At 45.2% G+C, this 19,791-nt stretch overlaps 1 protein-coding gene across 5 annotated transcripts in view; it reads left to right on the top strand.

The window, feature by feature from the left end:
• The window catches only part of LOC141153860 (NACHT, LRR and PYD domains-containing protein 3-like), a 128,517-nt gene that overhangs the window by 21,483 nt on the left and 87,243 nt on the right, over positions 1–19,791 (top strand). For 3 of the 5 annotated variants that reach the window (XM_073639096.1, XM_073639087.1, XM_073639121.1), the window contains exons 2-3: positions 9,033–9,301; positions 16,577–18,272. In XM_073639096.1, coding sequence (XP_073495197.1) covers positions 9,033–9,301; positions 16,577–18,272 — 1,965 coding nt within the window. Of the gene's footprint in view, positions 1–2,337; positions 2,444–9,032; positions 9,302–16,576; positions 18,273–19,791 lie in introns of those variants that run through there. The other 2 variants (XM_073639103.1, XM_073639112.1) reach the window with 2 other exon arrangements.

The raw sequence follows: 19,791 nt of genomic DNA, 5'->3' as shown, positions 1-19,791 counted from the left end.
CTGCGGTTTTGGCGGGAAGCGTCGCCCAGTGGCGGGAAACTCTGCAGATGGCGGGAACAAGTTGGAAATGGCGGACAATCGGCGGGAAACGACTGGTGATGGAGTCCGATGGCGTGGACCCTCCGGAACCGGCGGGAGACTTCTTTCTGAGGTAAACTTGCACTTTTCTTCAGGCACGCAGTACCCGGGTGTTGCGGGCACGTAATCCTGCCGACTACGCCAAAGTTGACGCGCCCCCTGGGACATATTCCTTTTTGAGGGGAATACCCGGCACCGGATCAGATGGGGGGGTTGTAGTCTCCGAGCGGCTGTGACCCGGTCCCGTGCCCAGGGCGTCAAGCTCAGTGTGATGTGGCAGTTCTACAGATGTTACTAAAGTTCTTTTGTGTCGACTACGCCACCCGTTGTGATGCGGTCACTGTGGCCGCCGCTGCAGCAGGGTCCGCTGAGGCTGATGGTGGGTGCGCAGCTTGGTGGGATAACCCCCAACGGGAGGGGTATAGCCTCAGAGGGGACAGGCGCAGAGGATGGGGGTTGTGGTGGTGTAGTGCAGACGGCAGTGAAGACAGAGTCGGGTTGTGCAGTTAAGGGTGTTTACTTACTGCAGATGTTGTACTGGTCACTCCAGCTGCTAGTGACCACCCGAGCCGTGCTGCGTCCACCAGGTCCTGGATCCAGCCAACCCCCAAACAAGTCCGGAGCGTGGCCCTGAGCTCTCCCTCTGTCCTTTCTTCAGCCGTCCCCACCAGTGATCCACCTAGGTCCAGCTCCCTCGGGCCTTCTGTTGGGACACCCTTGGCCCTGGGTTCCCTGACCCTTCATGTGGTGTGCCTTCGGGGTGAATGTGGTGGGTGACCGTGACAGACACTGCCCACGGTCTCCGGTCTCTGGCTGGGGATTGTTTTTACCCCCACCAGCTTGGGTTCCGGTACCCTGATGCTCACTCCTCACCCGGTGCTCTGATTTGGGTTCTTGGGTCCCTTCTCTTCTGTGCTCTGGGTCTTTCTCTTTTCTCCTCTCTCACTCTGGGTCTTGGTCTTTCTTCTCTCCTCTCCTAACTTGTTTTCTGCAGCTGATCCTCTCTGCATCTGACTCTCTGCGTCTGACCCTGATCTTAGTTGGTGCCCACCTTATATACACCCTCTATGTGTGAGCTCAGGTGACCAGCACCCAATGAGCTCCTAACTTTACCCAGGCTGCTCCCCCTATCTGCCCCTACACTACATGGGATGTACCACCCCCCTCCCACTCCAGCCAGGAACAGACTCGGTCGTACCTGCACATTTCTAAGTGGGAGTACCGTCGGCCTGTTCCTCGGAAATGGGATGTATGTAGTGCATGCAGCCTACCGAGCTCAGATCCACACTCCATCCTTACCCGGGAGTGGAATATCACACCTCTGGGTTGAGGTGCAATACTCCTGTAGCAGCCGAATCCTCAGGGTGCTACATATTGTTAACAGTTCATTTGTGGAATCACTGGCCTTCAGAAAGTGTTTGCAACCATCAAATGTGTTTGCATAAGCAGTGTTCTATACATTGCTGACCCCTATTTCACAAATGTTCTAAGCCAGAATATGGCAGGAACCACTCAAATAAGAAAAGAGAAATAACTGTCCATAATTATTTTATGACACAAAGGTGAGTAAATTAAGAAACTTGCTAGAACCTCGAAAGTAAGTGAAATCATGAACACCATCAATCTTTCAATGTTTGTGATGTAATTGGCTTTCATAACGACTGCCCCAGGAAAGAAAGATGAAGAATCATCTCTGCTGCAGAGGATAAGTACATCAGAATAATAGCAGTCACATCTCAGCATCAACTGTCCAGTGGAGACTGTGAAAAGCAGACCTTAGGCCTGTAAATAAGCCACTACTGAGGACCACAAGCAAGAGACTTGTTTGGGCCAAGCAACACAAGGACTGTACATTATATCAGTGGAAATGTGTACTGTGGGTTAAGGAGAAAAAAATTTGAATTTTTGTACCATACGCTATGTCTTTGTGAGAGGCAGAAAAGGTGAGCAGGTGGCTTTTATGCAATACCTACTGTGAAGCATGGAGGAAGAGGGTAGTGATGTGGGTATGCTTTGGAGATTACACTGTAGATGATTTATCTAAAATTCAAGGCATATGTATCCAGTATTACAACCACTGCATTCTGAAATGACATGCTATCTCATCTTGTTTCCATTTATGGTGATCATCATTTCTGTTGCAAAAACACAGACACAAAACATACCTCAATGCTATGTAAGGACTATGTGGCTACGAAGGAGAAGGATGGAGTGCTGTGTCAGCTCACATAGCCTCCACAATTACCTGACCTCAACCCAATTGAGATGGTTTGAGATGAGTTGAACGACTTAGTGAAGGCAAAGCAGTCAATAAGTGCTCAGCACCTCTGGGAATTCATTCAAGAATGTTAGAAAGCCATTCCAGGTAACTACTTAATGAATCTGTCTGAGAGAATGGCAGGTGTGTGTAAAGCTGTTATTAGAGTAAAAAAGGGTACTTTGAGGAGTATAAGATTTAACTCATATTCTGGTTTATTTCACATGTGTTTCTTTACTCCTTGTTTCCATATGTGTTCCTTCATGGTTTTGCTGCCCTCAGTCTGAATCTACAATGTGCACATTCCAATAAGAATAAGGAAAATCGTTGCATGAACAGGGCTGTCCTAACTTTTGACTGGTGCTGTATATAGTATTATTGAAAAATAATTCTTTACCCAGTTATCAATCTCTTTTTATCTCTTGTTATCAGTCACTTGTAAAATTATATGTTATTTAGCATTATTTATGATTCTAGCTTTATTATACACATATAAAAGAATATACATTTAAAGGATCTATCCAAGAGATGGTATTTTCAGATTCCAAGTAGAATCAAAATTGTCCAATTCAAGGCATTATTATTATTACCACAATAATAAGTTTAAACTATAACATTTTCCATAGCCCCAGTAAATAAATCTACAAGAAGAGCAAATAAATAGGTCAATCAGTCAATCAACGAGACACATTTAAGATCTATCAAATCATGGACACGGTCATCTAAATAGATCATTGCACCCGCACCCCTACACATAAACGTATCCTATATCTGTCACACAACAGTCAAGGCATGAAAGGGGCTCAATTTTCAGGATTTCTGCATGGGTCCTTTAACCAACTCAGTGAAATGACTGGAAATTGATATTAGGACATATATGGTATTTATTAAAGGGGTTGTCCACCTTTGGGGACACTTGTTTATTTAAATGCATGTATTTCGTGATTCAGAAACATTTTTCCAGTTGGGTTCCCTTAAAATGTTTGCACAATTTACAGTAACTTCTATAGCCTCTGTTGCATTGTCTATTTGCTGGTTGCAGAATGAGTTAACTGATAATCTGTCAATCAGCCTGCTATGACAGTCTGACAAGGAATTTGTAACTCTTATGTTACTTATTCTGAGCTTCTCTTCACTTATTTTTGATCACAAGACCATATTAAAGTAAAGTGTACAGGGAAACAAAGATCCTGTGCAAGGCAAACAGTGAGCAATTTTTAAACCCAAAATGATTTTTAGCCCAAAATACATGTATTTAAGAAAAATAAATGTCCCCAAAGGTGGGCAACCTATTTAATACAGTAGACCAACATTAAAGTTTTTATGAACAATAGACTAAGATGTCAATGTAATTAAGATAGTGGCGCTAGTAGGTGTGTCTGTTAGGCCTGCTGCAAGTGGAACAATTACCACAAGTTGTCAGTGAGTAACTATGGCGGTAAATAGGAGTTACTTGTGCTGGTCTAATGGACTACGAAAGATGATGGAGAACAAGATTGGGTTAAAATGATAGTTTATTAATGTGAAGTGACAAAAAAGGGGGAGGGAATGCGTGTCTGGATGATGGGTAAGAACTGGTGGATGGAGGTCATCCTTCCGGTTAGGTACGGTGGTGGAACTTCTAGCACGGAGGATTCCTATTTTAAATCTCAGGTATGGTCATCCCCTAAGGGTAAAAAAGAGACATGGTGAGCTTCTCTAATGACAGGGGAATCATCACACCATTTAATTCCAACACACATATTCTTAGGAAAATAGTCAACAGACACTGGAATATCCTAAAAGATGATAAAATTCTAGGTGATAAAATACCACAACACCCTAGATTCATCTTCAAAAGGGCATGCAATTTGGACAATCTTATTGCCCCCTCAATATGGAACCCCCCTAGACAGACCACTTCACCTTCCCCTTTTATTAAGGATCTAGTAGGCTTCTTTCCCTGCAAGAATGCATGGTTTGCAAAACCCTACATAACAAAAGACAAAAAGCGATTAAAAACAGTGAAACTGAATATGCAATCTCAGACTTCATAACCTGTTCCACGAAAGGGGTGATTTACGGCCTGAAATGCCCATGTGAGAAACTCTATATAGGACGCACGAAAAGCCCCATGAACAAAAGAATAAGCGATATTAAATATAAAGCAATATTAAATATAAATTTGATGGTCATCTCCTCTCTTACAGAGAAACATGGGGGTTTGAGTCATGGCACACAGATGACGGGCATCCAAATAATACAAAAACATTGGCGCAAAGGGGACTATATCAAACAAATGTCCCGCGCTGAAAGCAGCTGGATCTTTAAACTAGACACATTAAGACCAAAGGAAAGGTCTAAATAGTGAAATTGAACCATTAGCCTTTAATGCTTGACAGCCTGATGACATCAGTCAGCTGTTTGCTTCCAATGATTGACAACCTGATGAAACCAGTGAAACATATAAAAAGGACCATATACCACCCCAGTACCAACTCTGATGAAGGAAACTGTTTAGTTTCCGAAATGCGGTGGTTTTTGGTCCCTACAGGCCTCCATATTGGTATCTATCACGTGATCGTCACGTGCTCTGATGTCATGCAGGTCCTAGCTGGACCTCCGCAAGCACGCCATCCATCAGGACAGTCGCAAGGAGTGTGAGTCACTGTCCAGGACGGACTCCACTCCTCATCTCCATCCACAGGATCCATTGCAGGCTGCCCGATCCACGGACTACTGAATTGTAAGTCACCTTACCAGTTCGACCACCGCAGCATCATCCCAGCTGACTGGGTACCCCGCTCCCTACCGCTACTTCATTGCAAGTACTATGGGTACAATAACATGCATGCCTACTTGCTAAGGACTTCTGTGGGCACTGAGACTGAGGCCCAGCTCCAGCTGCATTGGGACTTTACTTTTCCCCCAGTTGCTGCTGCATACGGTGTGGCTATCCCTACCACCAGGTTGCCTATAGGCATCACTGCCACATATTGGTCGTGGTTGACGTGGTTAATTGCAACACCGTTACCATACAACCACAGGTCCATTACTCTATCTTAAGCACCAGCCTAACGGTCTCTCCACATTTAGCTTCTGTACCACCTTTTAGGCAGTCCCATAGGTGACCTACCAGGAATCACAACCACTGCTACCAGGTAACTATTGACTTGATTACTTCCTATCATTTTTTTGCTTGCAGTACTCTAACTGTACTTGACCTTACTATTTTAACCCACGTTACACTGCTGTTTTCCCTTCCTGATCTAGCGTTTGTACATCTATACTGGTAATCTGTCATCTATCTCACCTAGTACCACCAAGTAATTATTAATCCAGGTACCCTAGATGAGACACCTGTTCATATTCATTCTAACTCTATCTGGCTTCATTTCCTGCTAGCCACCATCCAGCAGACCAGCCTGCAACCCATTGCCGGCTCCTACTTTTGTACCCACTAGATATTTCTAGCCTAGCCTCCAGCCACACTGGTTCCTATTGTTCCCCTATCATTAGAGAAGCTCACCCTGTCTCTTTTTCACCCTTAAGGGATGACCATACCTAAGACTAAAATAGGAATCCTCTGTGCTAGCAGTTCCACCAACGCAACTATCCGGAAGGACGACCTCCATTCACCAGTTCTTACCCATCATCCAGACACCCATTACCCCTCCTTTTGTCACTTCATATTAATAAACTATCATTTTAACCCAATCTTGTTCTCCATCTTTCCTCGTCTATTAGTCCAGCGCAAGTAACTCATATTTACCAGTAAGATGTCAATGTGCTGTACTTGGGTGACAACATTTCAATTATAGTGAGGAGACTAATATGGTTTTATGAAAGGCAGAGGAAAAAGAAACACGATTGGAATGATGTTCCTATATAATATAGAGAACAGGGGCGGAACTACCGCCCGTGCAGCCGGTTCATTGAACGGGGGCCCCGAGGGAGAGGGGGCCCCTTCAGCCTCCAGCAGGGCCGCCATCAGGGCATGACTGCCCTGACTCCAGTATGGGGCCCAGCCGGTAGGGGCCCCCTTGGGGGCCCCCCTCTTGTGTGTCTCTCTCCTCATGGGGCCCCCGGCCCCATGCTAAGCGCCGGGGCCGGAACATCTCTGTCATGATTTCTCTGACTTCCGGTCATGTGACGGCACCGTCACATGACCGGAAGTCAGGAGAACCTGGTGTCATCGATTTGGACGAGGATTCTGCAGGGATCGCATGGGGGTAAGTATAACAAGTTTTTTTTTTTTTTTAAATACAATTTACTAGGAGTGGGGGGAATGGGAGGTGCACATGTGGGGGAGGGGAATGAGAGAGGTGCACATGTGGGGGAGGGGGATGAGAGAGGTGCACATGTGGGGGAGGGGGATGAGAGGTGTGCACATGTGGGGGAGGGGAATGAGAGAGGTGCACATGTGGGGGAGGGGGATGAGAGAGGTGCACATGTGGGGGAGGGGGATGAGAGAGGTGCACATGTGGGGGAGGGGGATGAGAGAGGTGCACATGTGGGGGAGGGGGATGAGAGATGTGCACATGGGGGGGATGAGAGAGGGGCACATGTGGGGGAGGGGAATGAGAGAGGTGCACATGTGGGGGAGGGGGATGAGAGAGGTGCACATGTGGGGGAGGGGGATGAGAGAGGTGCACATGTGGGGGAGGGGGATGAGAGAGGTGCACATGTGGGGGAGGGGGATGAGAGAGGTGCACATGTGGGGGAGGGGGATGAGAGAGGTGCACATGTGGGGGAGGGGGATGAGAGAGGTGCACATGTGGGGGAGGGGGATGAGAGAGGTGCACATGTGGGGGAGGGGGAATGAGAGAGGTGCACATGTGGGGGAGGGGGATGAGAGAGGTGCACATGTGGGGGAGGGGGATGAGAGAGGTGCACATGTGGGGGAGGGGGATGAGAGAGGTGCACATGTGGGGGAGGGGGATGAGAGAGGTGCACATGTGGGGGAGGGGGATGAGAGAGGGGCACATGTGGGGGAGGGGGATGAGAGATGTGCACATGGGGGGGTGAGAGCTGCACATGGGGGAATTGGGAGAAAATGAGCTGCACATGGGGGAATTGGGAGTAGCGGGATAATGAGCTGCACATAATGAATGTGGGGTGGGGGACAGTAAATGATGATGGGGTGGGGAGAGCAGGACATGATATAATGAATTGGGGCAGGGGGTGCATGTAAATAATGAATGCGGGGAGCAGGAAGTATAGAGTAGGGGGCGTTGCGGATGCAGGAGTGTAACTGGTAACAAATTGGCGGAAAGAGTAGAGGTTCTAATTAAATTATATATTAAGTGCCTATTTACAGTTAATGGGGGCACCGTGGTGGATTACAATTTATATTTGGAATGGTAGGTTGTATAATAACTAACCATATATTGATGGTGGATACACGTCTGTATTCAGCTGCGTAATGTAGAAGTTGGGGAATGTGCTCTAGATAACTGTGTTATTTTATGCAGAGACGAGTCCTGGCTGGAAGACGTAATGGCGGTCTGTGCTGGATGAAGGAGAAAAGCGTAGCTGAAGGACTTCACCTAGAGACGTCACCAGTGAGTCAGTGTATTACATGTACACTTACACTATATACTATGTACCGGGCTCCTGTGTATAATGTCACTGGTGATCACTGTATTACCTGTACACTGACACTATATACAGAGCTCCTGTGTATAATGTCACTGATGATCACTGTATTACCTGTACACTGACACTATATACAGAGCTCCTGTGTATAATGTCACTGGTGATCACTAGATTACCTGGACACTTACATTATACATACCATGTATAGAGCTCCCGTGCATAATGACACTTATGGTAATATTAGTAATGTGGTGGTAATATTAGTAATGTGGTGGTAATATGTGGTCTGGTCATGGTGTGGCAGTTTTTCCCCCTTCTGTGTGGTATTATTCGGTCACTATGTTGTGGTAATATGTGGTCTGGTCATGGTGTGGCAGTATTCCCTGTATGTGGTATTATTGGTCATTTTTAAAAAAAAATGTATATGACACATTCCCTTAAAGAAAACTAAATAAAAATATATCTAAAAAGAGTATTGGATATTTTAAGAAAATTTTAATAGGTTAGAGTAGGGCCCTGCCAGAAGAGTCTACCTTATCGTGGTGGCGGCTTTAAAAATCTTTTGGCCAAAACAAAAGCTGATGGCTATGCATGTGGCACCGTCTGGTGGCAGCGACGTGGACGAGCGCCAGGATTCTGCAGGGATCGCATGGGGGTAAGTATAACAAGTTTTATTTGTTTTAAATACAAGTAGTTAACTAGGAGTGGGGGGGATGAGAGATGCACATGGGGGGGGGATGAGAGATGCACATGGGGGGGATGAGAGATGCACATGGGGGGGATGGGAGATGCACGGGGGGGATGAGAGCTGCACATGGGGGGGATGAGAGCTGCACATGGGGGGGATGAGAGCTGCACATGGGGGGGATGAGAGCTGCACATGGGGGGGATGAGAGCTGCACATGGGGGGGCGAGAGATGCACATGGGGGGGGGTTATGTTTAGATAACTTTGTTGCCTTATGAAGCGCAGGGGGGGGGGGCCCAAAAAATTTCTTGCACAGGGGCCCACTACAGTCTGTGTCCGCCCCTGATAGAGAATAGCTATTATTAGTCTTTGTCATGCAAGGAACTGTAATTGATTTGATGATCTCATGGCATACTCATTTTATGGATTTCTAGGTCCCCTTCACTTTTGTTTCTGCAAAGACACCGAATAGAACTGGTGAATGAACTGGAATATTACATTGCCTCTATTCTCGATCAGTCTCTGCAGCAACACTTACTCTCCAGGGATGATTATGAAGAAGTGGCCTATGAAGGGGGGCCCAGAAAACAAGTGAGAAAATTATTAGATATAATATATTGTCTCGGAGAAGAAAGTGCTTCAATATTTTGTGAACTCTTTCAGCAAGTCAAATCATCTAGTAAGCAAAGAAACAGTGAAAGTGGTAAGTATTTTTGTAAAAATTAAATATCTAATGCACATATAAAAAAAAATCATAAAAGGGTTATATGAAGGACTAAACTTCAGAAACATAGATTGAGCGGCTAAGGTTTAGACTAATTTCCTGAAAGTCTGTTATCTACCTTCACTTCATTCTTCCTCTTTTTCCAATCTTTTATAGAGGAGCTATCACCAGAAGCAGGTTATAAGATTTATTTAACATAAATTAATTCATAAATATTTTTCTTAATTTAACTGCCAAAAGAGTTGAGTCCAGACTTCCATGTTGTACAATCCCAGGTTGCTCAGCCAGCACTCTCCAACTCTCCAACAACCCAACATGGCACCATACTATGTAGAAGGCGAGATCTTGCTAAATATTGCAAGACCTTGTGGTTCTGAGTGAAAAGGCTAGTGCATTAATACTACAGTGATCAATGTGCATAGAATATTGTAGAACTTTATATTATAATTGCATATAATATTGTATATATTGTAAGGCAGCGCTAGTCATCATAATGGGGGATACTCGCTGCACCGGGTCAATTAAGGCACATAAGCAATGTCCTTCCGATAATTCACAATGCAGTTTATTATTTCGTCATAAACCGCTAATCACACAGTCCATCTTAGTATACGCCCGGCATGTTTACACTTATCACCTCTGGGAGCTTCTCAAGTGGCAGACCGGCATATTACACACATCACAATTTGGGAGCCTTTCCAGCGACAGATACGTCCACTTGGCTCCCGTTATAGCCCTCGGCTAGGCAACAACATAAATGTCCATATAACGCAGCGTTTTACCTTTAGCGGGTTTTGGCTGCTACAGTCCGTTTATTCCGCCACCACTGTGGCTTTGCGGCTTTCCCAGGTGGGGCTCTCCAGCCATCGTCCCCTCGTAGGCTACTGGTATGTCTTCCACACTTGACATCCAGCCTGCGCCTTTTAGGGTTCTGCACCAAGCCGGCTCTCCCTCAAAGGCCACTGACATCCACGCACCGGATCCAGGCTCGGCCTTTCAGGCTGCCAGGCTTCACTCTCGGCCTCCCTAGGCCTCTCACAAACGGTGTCCCACACACACAGAGCACAGGCCTCACGCCTCACACCGAACACACCTGTCTCCCATCAAGCAGGGTTTATATATGCATCCCGTGCACACACACTCACTGACAGGACCTTGCTGATGTCACAGTCATGTGATCAGTCAGCCGTGTGTATAGGTCCTGTGTGCTGTCCCAGTCATGTGTACAGACCTTTACTGTGCATACAGGACCTGTGTGATGTCACAGTCATGTGACCAGTCACCTGAGGGGAAAGGTATATGGTCAGGTAAAACACATCCTAGACCATTACCGTAATGCAAGCACGTCGCTGCATTACATATCCCCCCCTCTGTTCAAACTTGTGGGGTTGAACACATAATATACACAATCACCTCATATCCCACTGCTAATACCGAGACCATGTACTTGTCAATTGCGCTGTTCAGCCCCTGGAATATTAGTCAATGACATTAGCCCATTCCTTAGGGACCTACCATTTGTCACTGTCACTGACTTCGTCGGGTCACCTTTCCGGGTCGCAACCCCTTGTCAGAGCTCCCTCGTTCCCAGTGGTCAGTTGTAACCTTGTCAGGTCTCCCCCGCTCCCAGCGGTCAGTCATACAGCGGTGTGACTCACATGCCCTGGTATCTAAGGTCCGGTTCGACTCCGTACTGTCCCGTCCTCTATGGGGTCGTTTGTATGGGCTGCTCAAACCTGAGTTACTGGAGGTCTCACTACCTCTAAACCCACGCCCACTACTCTCAGGACATCTTGAAAGGTCCCTAACTCCAGCTGTAGCTGTTCTGGTATTTAGGGGGCCCTTTCTCTGTCGGGTCTCACTATTTCTAGACGGCTTCCATCTTCTGCTGCTCAGATGATGCTGTCTATCTACTCGCAGTCTAGCGAGATTCAATTGTTCTACCTCCTGCAGGTAGATCACTCGGTACTCTAACAGCATGCGCATATATCCCAGGCTTTCTTCTGTTCCTACAGCGGAGAATGATACCATGCCGTCTTCGTCTGGTGTCCAGTCCTGACGATCACGTGGACTGCTTACTTTCACCACACCAGACTTCTTGACCATCATCTGCATGGCTTGACCATTTCTCCCAACGAGCTTCTTCACCAGAACATGAGGCACCCGGATGACCTCTTTACGCATACTGTGAGCTTTCCTCATCAACTCCAGTTGTCTAATGGCTTGTTCCGTCTTCAACCGGAGAAACCGCTTCGTGCGAATACATCGCCAGTGCATGTCACTTAGGATAGTCACCCTCTTCACTGTGACTTCGGTCGTGGACAGGACCACCAGCTGTTTAGCTTCTGAGGTCAAGTACACCTTACAGGCTCCCACGGCCTTCTTAAACTCCTCATGCACGGACTCACTGGTGCATTCTTCCCTCAAATCCTCGGGCACATCTACGAGGCACTTGTACCAAGACGTTTCGGTCTCACCAGTGGTTTCCAGACGATCAACCAGCTCAGGTTTCAGGGGCAACTGACCTCCAGCTTCTTCACCCTGTATGCTTCCCCTGAGCTGACTCACAGCTACAAATTCACGAATTTTCGTCTTGACCACTACCATCTCATATTTATCTGTGGTTAACACTCTCTTAGCTCTCCTCAGGTCCACCTTCTCATGGTATAAGGGAGTGAGTGCAACGTGTTCGCCCTTTTCCTTCTCCAAGAAGGCCTCGTTCACTGAGTGATACTTTGTCAGGCGACTTTTGAGCCCGGAAACTTCTTCCTCTAGCTCCGCCACTCGCCTATCAGCGGCCCGTCTCTGAAGCTCTTCCTGCTTCAACTGCTCCTCCCGCAGCAGAGCTCTCTCAGATCTCTCCGTCTCCAACGCGCCCACTCGGCTCTCAATAGCCAGTCTCTCACACTTCTCTTGCGTCCACTGGGTTTGTAGCAACTCCTTGAGCTGCTTGATCTCGGCTCCGACATCCACCGAACCCTCCGAGCCCACATCACTAGAGGAGGTATCTGCTTCATACCTCCCATCACCAGCGGTCAACTCCTGGCCCTGGTCTGTGGCTTTTCCAATGGACTCCTCCATCCTCTCTTGCTCAGCTTCCATCTTGCTGACTGTTTCCTTAAGGTACGTCTCCGCCTTCTGGAGAGTATCACAGGACATCTGTAGCTCCTTCACCTGAGCTTCCACATCTAGGGTCTTACCCCGGAGATCATCATTCTCCTCACGGGTGTCTTGCAGAGTGGTCTCAACCACTTGGCGCACTTTCTCTGCACCCGCCTTATCCTCCTCTAGTTTTTTCTTCACCTTGAGGAGATCCTCATAATCTCTCTTACTCTGTTGCAGTTCTCTACTGCGTTCACCACACTCCTTCTTGGAGTCACACAGCTCCTGGTTGAGCTGTTTGCGCAGTCGTTCTAGGGTTTGTTCACGCCCAGCAACTTCATGCTGCAGCGCCTCTTTGAGGGCAGACAGCTCTAACTGTACCAGGGAGAAGCGATCTTTCACCTCACATAACTCATCTTCACACACCGCTCTGTCAATCTCTAATTGAAAAACCTCCTCCTTGATTTTGCGGCGGTCCTCCTTAATTCCGTAGAACATTTCCTTCCAATGGTTAATTTCCGCATTGCTTCCCTCCACGTCTCGCTGCCAGTTCCTCATAACCTGGTATATTTTCTGCTGTTCAGATTCCAGGTTCAGCTGGTCTGAGGACACGTTCCCCAGGTTTTCCCTTAGTTGCTGCACGTCACTCTGATACTGCTGCCTGATAGGCTCCAGCTCTTGGTCATGACTGGCCGCCTCCTCTTTCAGGGCTGTCAGATCCTTCTGACTCTGTACCGTACCGGAGGTTGCTACTGGCAACGTCACCTCCTTTTCTATCTCTAATGGAGGATCCACACTTGAAGCAAAGGCACACAGTACTACATTCTCTTTATTTTAATTTTCAGCGAGGATTACCAGAGCAACCTTTTTGTGGCCCTTGCGCCGTCGACGACGAGAGGGGGACTCTCTCCCCTCGTCTAGCCCCTCCTGACTGAACTCACTTTTTACTTTCATAGTGTCACAGTCAGCTACGGGGTCTATGTCACTCCCCATGGTGTTGTGGACTAACAGATCACCTCCCACTTTGACGTCACCCCCTTCTACTGGAGTTCCCCCGTTATCAATTGTCACATTGTCATTTTTAGGAGGTACCAACCCACCACCAGTAACAATTTCCAGTTTTCTGCACTCTACGCTGTTATGAAAATCTGCCCCTTTTTTAGACTCCGCCTCCTTTTTAACAACCACACCGGCAGGGTAATTTTTAGAAAAAAAATCAGCAATAGTCTTAGGACTTAGTTCACAACAGCTCTTACCACCTCCCCGGGCACTCTGGGACAACACTGGCGCCCCCGGAGAGTTCATAGAATGGTCCACTGCCGCCATTCCATCTGGTGCCCACAGCTCCTGTGGTTCCTGCACCATGTCCAGTTTCATGTCCAGTAGACGTTTCTCATATATGCGGTCCGACTCATCAGACCCATTTGCTGCTCCGTTCACAGCCATCGCGGTGCACTGTTCACACCAGAACTTCACCGTTCTCCCCGGAAAATTTTCATGGCCCCGCCGAACCACAGCAAAACCGGATTTGAGTGCGACGACAACCTTCGCAACCCCGCCGAGTTGCAGCCAGATGCTTTAAACTTCGTGAGCCCCGCCGAGCTACAGCAAACCAGGTTTCAGTGCGACGCCAATCTTCGCAACCCCACCGAGTTGTAGCCAGATGCTTTAATCCACACTCGTCCTGTGCCGTTGCCCCTAGCAACCGGGTTGTCGTTGCCGCTAGCAACCGGGCGGTAGCTGCCCACACTCTCGAACCATATGTAAGGCAGCGCTAGTCATCATAATGGGGGATACTCGCTGCACCGGGTCAATTAAGGCACATAAGCAATGTCCTTCCGATAATTCACAATGCAGTTTATTATTTCGTCATAAACCGCTAATCACACAGTCCATCTTAGTATACGCCCGGCATGTTTACACCTATCACCTCCGGGAGCTTCTCAAGTGGCAGACTGGCATATTACACACATCACAATTCAGGAGCCTTTCCAGCGACAGATACGTCCACTTGGCTACCGTTATAGCCCTCGGCTAGGCAACAACATAAATGTCCATATAACGCAGCGTTTTACCTTTAGCAGGTTTTGGCTGCTACAGTCCGTTTATTCCGCCACCACTGTGGCTTTGCGGCTTTCCCAGGTGGGGGTCTCCAGCCGTCGTCCCCTCGTAGGCTACTGGTATGTCTTCCACACTTGACATCCAGCCTGCGCCTTTCAGGGTTCTGCACCAAGCCGGCTCTCCCTCAAAGGCCACTGACATCCATGCACCGGATCCAGGCTCGGCCTTTCAGGCTGCCAGGCTTCACTCTTGGCCTCCCTAGGCCTCTCACAAACGGTGTCCCACACACACGGAGCACAGGCCTCACGCCTCACACCGAACACACCTGTCTCCCATAAAGCAGGGTTTATATATGCATCCCGTGCACACACACTCACTGACAGGACCTTGCTGATGTCAGTCATGTGATCAGTCAGCTGTGTGTATAGGTCCTGTGTGCTGTCCCAGTCATGTGTACAGACCTTTACTGTGCATACAGGACCTGTGTAATGTCAGTCATGTGACCAGTCACCTGAGGGGAAAGGTATATGGTCAGGTAAAACACATCCTAGACCATTACCGTAATGCAAGCACGTCGCTGCATTACAATATATTAATAAGGTTCAACAGGTTTGTTAGTTTTTTTGCAACATTTTGCTATGTGCTTGTTTTCTACCTGCACCCAGGGTTGGACTGGCCCACCAGAGAGCCGGAGAATCCTCCGGTGGGCCCTGGCTTCTCCTTCAGGAGAGTTCATAGTGCAAACCTTGCAGCTGCCCTCAGAATCAAATCCTCTGGTGGTGCCAATATTCTTCAGTCTGACACTGCATGCACCTATACAACCAGCTCATTATCTAGGTCAGCCTTCAGCCCTTATTCCCTTGTGAGCCACATTCAACTTTCAGTAATGATTGAGAGCCATATTGAACCAAAAAATGGAGGAAATATGTATTCATGTGGAGAAAAGATGAATTTGTAAAATGTTGATTTATATTTTAGTGGTAAATTTGACATTAGTACTATGCAGCCAAATTATCACTGTTACATGATTGGGATATGCTTGCTATAATGTCAATTGCCAGTGCATATGGTAACAACTCATAACTGCTATATCAAGCTACACAGTAGGGATCCAAAAACCAATGTATAGCTTCAGAGCCCTTAGTAAAGTACCACTGATCTATATGCAGCATATCCCAATTCTATGATTCTGCATTGATATTTGACTCACTTGTGTCACATTATATCATTCATCTGTTTTTCTATGCCCATTTGTTAAAGAGAAGCTGACAGAAAATTACGTAATTGTATAAATCAGGTTTTTGTGTAATATTTTCCTATCACAATCGTTATTGAAAAAAAATTTAAATTTTGCATTTTTCACATTGGCCATTGGGGCTTTTTTCAGGAGAAATCTACATGTACATTAACCACAATGAACAGACTCCGACCCTATCTTTTGTATTAAAGCATCTAATGAGCATGTGCAAAGGTCTTTATGAAGGGAGAGGAGTAGGGTCAGCTGTGACATCACGTATTGTGATTGGTGGATCCAGTATCATTAGCTGGGTATACAGGTGTTACCTGTCATTGTAATCCTACCTCTGATGAAAAGGATGGAAGTATGAGTCTAAAAAAAGCCCTAGTGGCCATTGACAAGATTGCAAGATTACTAGCTTTGTTTTTTAATAAAGATTGTTATATGAAAAAAAAGCCATTTTATTTTTTTTTAACTACACGCAACACAGATTTAAGCAGAATGTCATTTTTTTTTCTTTAAGTCATGTATACAGCAAAGTGTGACGAGTAGATAATATAGCGTATAATAGGTCTAATATTTCAATGGGTTCATTGGTTTAGCAAAAAACATTTTATATTGTTAGGGAATTTTGAAGCAAAAAGATTATTTTCATTCAAAGCCAATTATCTCATCAATTATTTAGTCTAGGGAGCAATATCTCTCTCCTGAAGATCTGGAGTATCAGAACATCAATTTCAGCGATAACCATGTAATATTTACCTTGCTCTACCAAAAAATAATTTTATGCTCTCTGGTATATTGGTATTGGACTTGAGAAAATTGAAATATTAATAATATTTTTTCTTTTACAGAATATTCAAAATTTATAGAGAAACACAAAAAGGTCCTGGTACGTAGAAGTGATTGCATTAACTTTTACAACTGTATGCATGGAAAAAAATTCTACTTTTCGGATTATTTTGTGAACCTTCTACTCGTGAATGGACACTACAGCTTGGAAATAAAGAAAAATGAGCTCCTGACATTCGGTCAACAACGAATTCACCTTCAAAACAAGAAGGAAGACAAGTGTAAGCTAAGAATTCACCAGCTTTTTGATAATCTAAATGACAGAAGGACGCCAAAGAAAATCCTTGTGAGTGGTGTAGCAGGAATTGGGAAAACCGTTTTTGTTCAAAAACTCTTGCTGGATTTCTCGAATGCAGTGAAATATCAGCACTTTGACTTTGTGCTGAACTTCACTTTCAGGGATCTTAATTTAATTAATGCACCAATAACTTTGAGGGAGGTGATATGTAAAAAACATGGACATTTGTCCCAAATGTTAAATGATGTTTTCAAAAACAGCCATAACCTTTTAGTGATCTTGGATGGGTTCGATGAGTTTAAGGCCTATAACCAACTAGACTTTGAGCAGTATGTGTTTGATCCAGACGAAAAAGCAGAAATGCCTCAGCTAATTGGCAGCTTAATAAAAGGAGAGCTTCTTCCAGATGCCACTGTTTTGCTCACAAGTAGGCCAACCGTCATAAATCACATACCTGTTGAGTGTATTGAACGTTTTGTGATAATTACTGGATTCTCTGTCACTGAAATCGAAGAATACTTCCAGAAGTTTTTTGAAAACAAGCAAGTAGGCAGTGAACATTTTGTGGTGGTGAAAGAGAATCACTTTCTATTTACATTATGTTACATCCCAGCTTTTTGTTGGATAGTTTGTAGTGTTTTGAAGGGAATTCCAACTCTTCACATTGAGCGTCCAAAGACAATGACTGACATTTACTGCCATTACCTCCTAGTCTTATTGAAACATCATTCACGTGAAGTCTACAGCACTAAAGATGGCACAGTGTTACATGGGATTCTTGGTTTAGGCCAGATTGCCTACCAATCACTTCTGAAACATGAAACTTTATTTTATGAGAAAGATCTTGAGATGTTTCATAAACTTCCGAAAGACATTGTAAACAGTTTTCTTGATACAACATGTGTACAGGAGCTAGGTTACATGGAAAATGTTCTTTCATTCACCCATTTTACTATACAGGAATTTTTTGCAGCTTTCTATTATGCTCATGAAGAGAATATTACTGAAGACATTATGGATATAGATGTACAGGAACATCTAGGCTTTGGATCTGGATATTTGGATTTATTTCTTAGGTTTCTCTCCGGATTGCTTTCAGTGCGAAATCAAGGTATTCTTTCAAAACATCTGAATCTTGTTGAAAGCAAAAAGTCTGAAATGTACACGTCATGGTTAGTGAAGGCAATTGTTGAACACTGTGAGTCCGGCCGCTACATTCTTCATCTACTGCACTGTTTGTTTGAGCAGCAGTTGAGCAGCTTAGCCAGTAGAATAACCCCATCAGTAGTACGTCTTAATGTGAGTGATAATGTTTTCTCACCCATTGACTTTGACGTATTAGCATATTTCCTGGATCTTCTTCCCATGGAAATTGATGAACTTGATTTAACAGCTACACATGTGGATGCAGGTTACTTGAAAAAGTTGCAGCCCTATCTTCATCGGTGTAACAAATTATGGTAAGTTGATAACTTTCCGACTACTCTAAATCAGAGGTGCACAATCTGTGGCTTGGGGGCCACAAACAGCTTGATATGTTATTCTCCCAGTAATGCTTTTCTAGGTGTGGCAGCAGCAAGGATGGGGAACTACACCATGTAGGAATTTCTGGGTTCCCCATATATTGGAAGAATTGGTTCTTTTAATGCCTATTTGGAGCTCAAAAAAGGAGTTATAGGTGGCCATCTATGCATAGAAGCTGGGAAATACTAAACTGTTACTGTAACACCCATGATTTTCCATGGAGAAAGCCTCATGCTTGTATGATCACCTCCTCTGGAGTCAGTGGCATAATTTCAACCTCATGGAACCCAGTACAAATTCATGGTGACCAAGGAAGAAACAATGTGCAAAAAGACTTGTTTAATGCAAAATTGAAGGGAGCGTTTCTTTAACCCATGTGTTTGCTCCCCATATGATGCATCCAGTGACCTGCCCCTCTTTTTGGCCCTAATTAATTAGCCCTTGAGTTTTTCATGTCATGGAACAGTTTTCTATTGATAATACCTCCCAGCTGAATGCTTTTTGTATCTGCTAATTAAGTCAATGCGGTAGCTAGGATGTAAGTTGTCCTATTACTTTATAAAAATTTATTACACTTCATGTATTCTTGGGAAAGCCTTGCTTCAATAATCTATGTTACATAACGCAACATATGCCACATATGGTATTTAATAATGGTTGATGATAGTGATTTAGCAATTCTAGAATATAGGTTATTTGGTGATTTGTTTCCCCATTGTTTCAGATTATTATCACGTTATAAATATAGTGTTACCTGTTGTTATTCATAGAATCATAGAATCATAGAATGGTAGAGTTGGAAGGGACCTCCTGGGTCATCTGGTCCAACCCCCTGCTCAAAGCAGGATTCACTAAATCATCTCAGACAGATGTCTGTCCAGCCTCTGTTTGAAGACGTCCATTGAAGGGGAACTCACCACCTCTCGTGTCAGCCTGTTCCACTCATTAATCACCCTAACTGTCAAAAAGTTTTTTCTAATATCTAATCTGTGTCTCCTCCCATTTAGTTTCATCCCATTGCTTCTAGTCTTTCCTTGTGCAAATGAGAATAAAGATGATCCTTCTACAATGTGACAGCCCTTGACATATTTGTAGACAGCTATTAAGTCTCCTCTCAGTCTTCTTTTTTGCAAGCTAAACATTCCCAAATCCTGCAACCGTTCCTCATAGGACATGGTTTGCAGACCAGTCACCATTCTGGTCGCTCTTCTCTGAGCTTGCTCCAGTTTGTCGATGTCTTTTTTAAAATGTGGTGCCCAAAACTGTACACAGTATTCCAGATGAGGTCTGACCAAAGAGGAGTAAAGACCGATAATGACTTCACGTGATCTAGACTGTATGCTTCTGTTAATACATCCCAGAATTGTATTTGCCTTTTTTGCTGCTGCATCACACTGTTGACTCATGTTCAGTCTATGATCTATTAGTATACCTAAGTCTTTTTCACATGTACTG

Source organism: Phyllobates terribilis, unplaced genomic scaffold, assembly GCF_046119375.1.
Source record: "Phyllobates terribilis strain yellow unplaced genomic scaffold, ASM4611937v1 Scaffold_1__5_contigs__length_1240528914, whole genome shotgun sequence".
In the NCBI taxonomy this organism is placed as follows: Eukaryota; Metazoa; Chordata; class Amphibia; order Anura; family Dendrobatidae; genus Phyllobates; species Phyllobates terribilis.
This window is presented reverse-complemented; position numbering and strand designations above follow the sequence as displayed.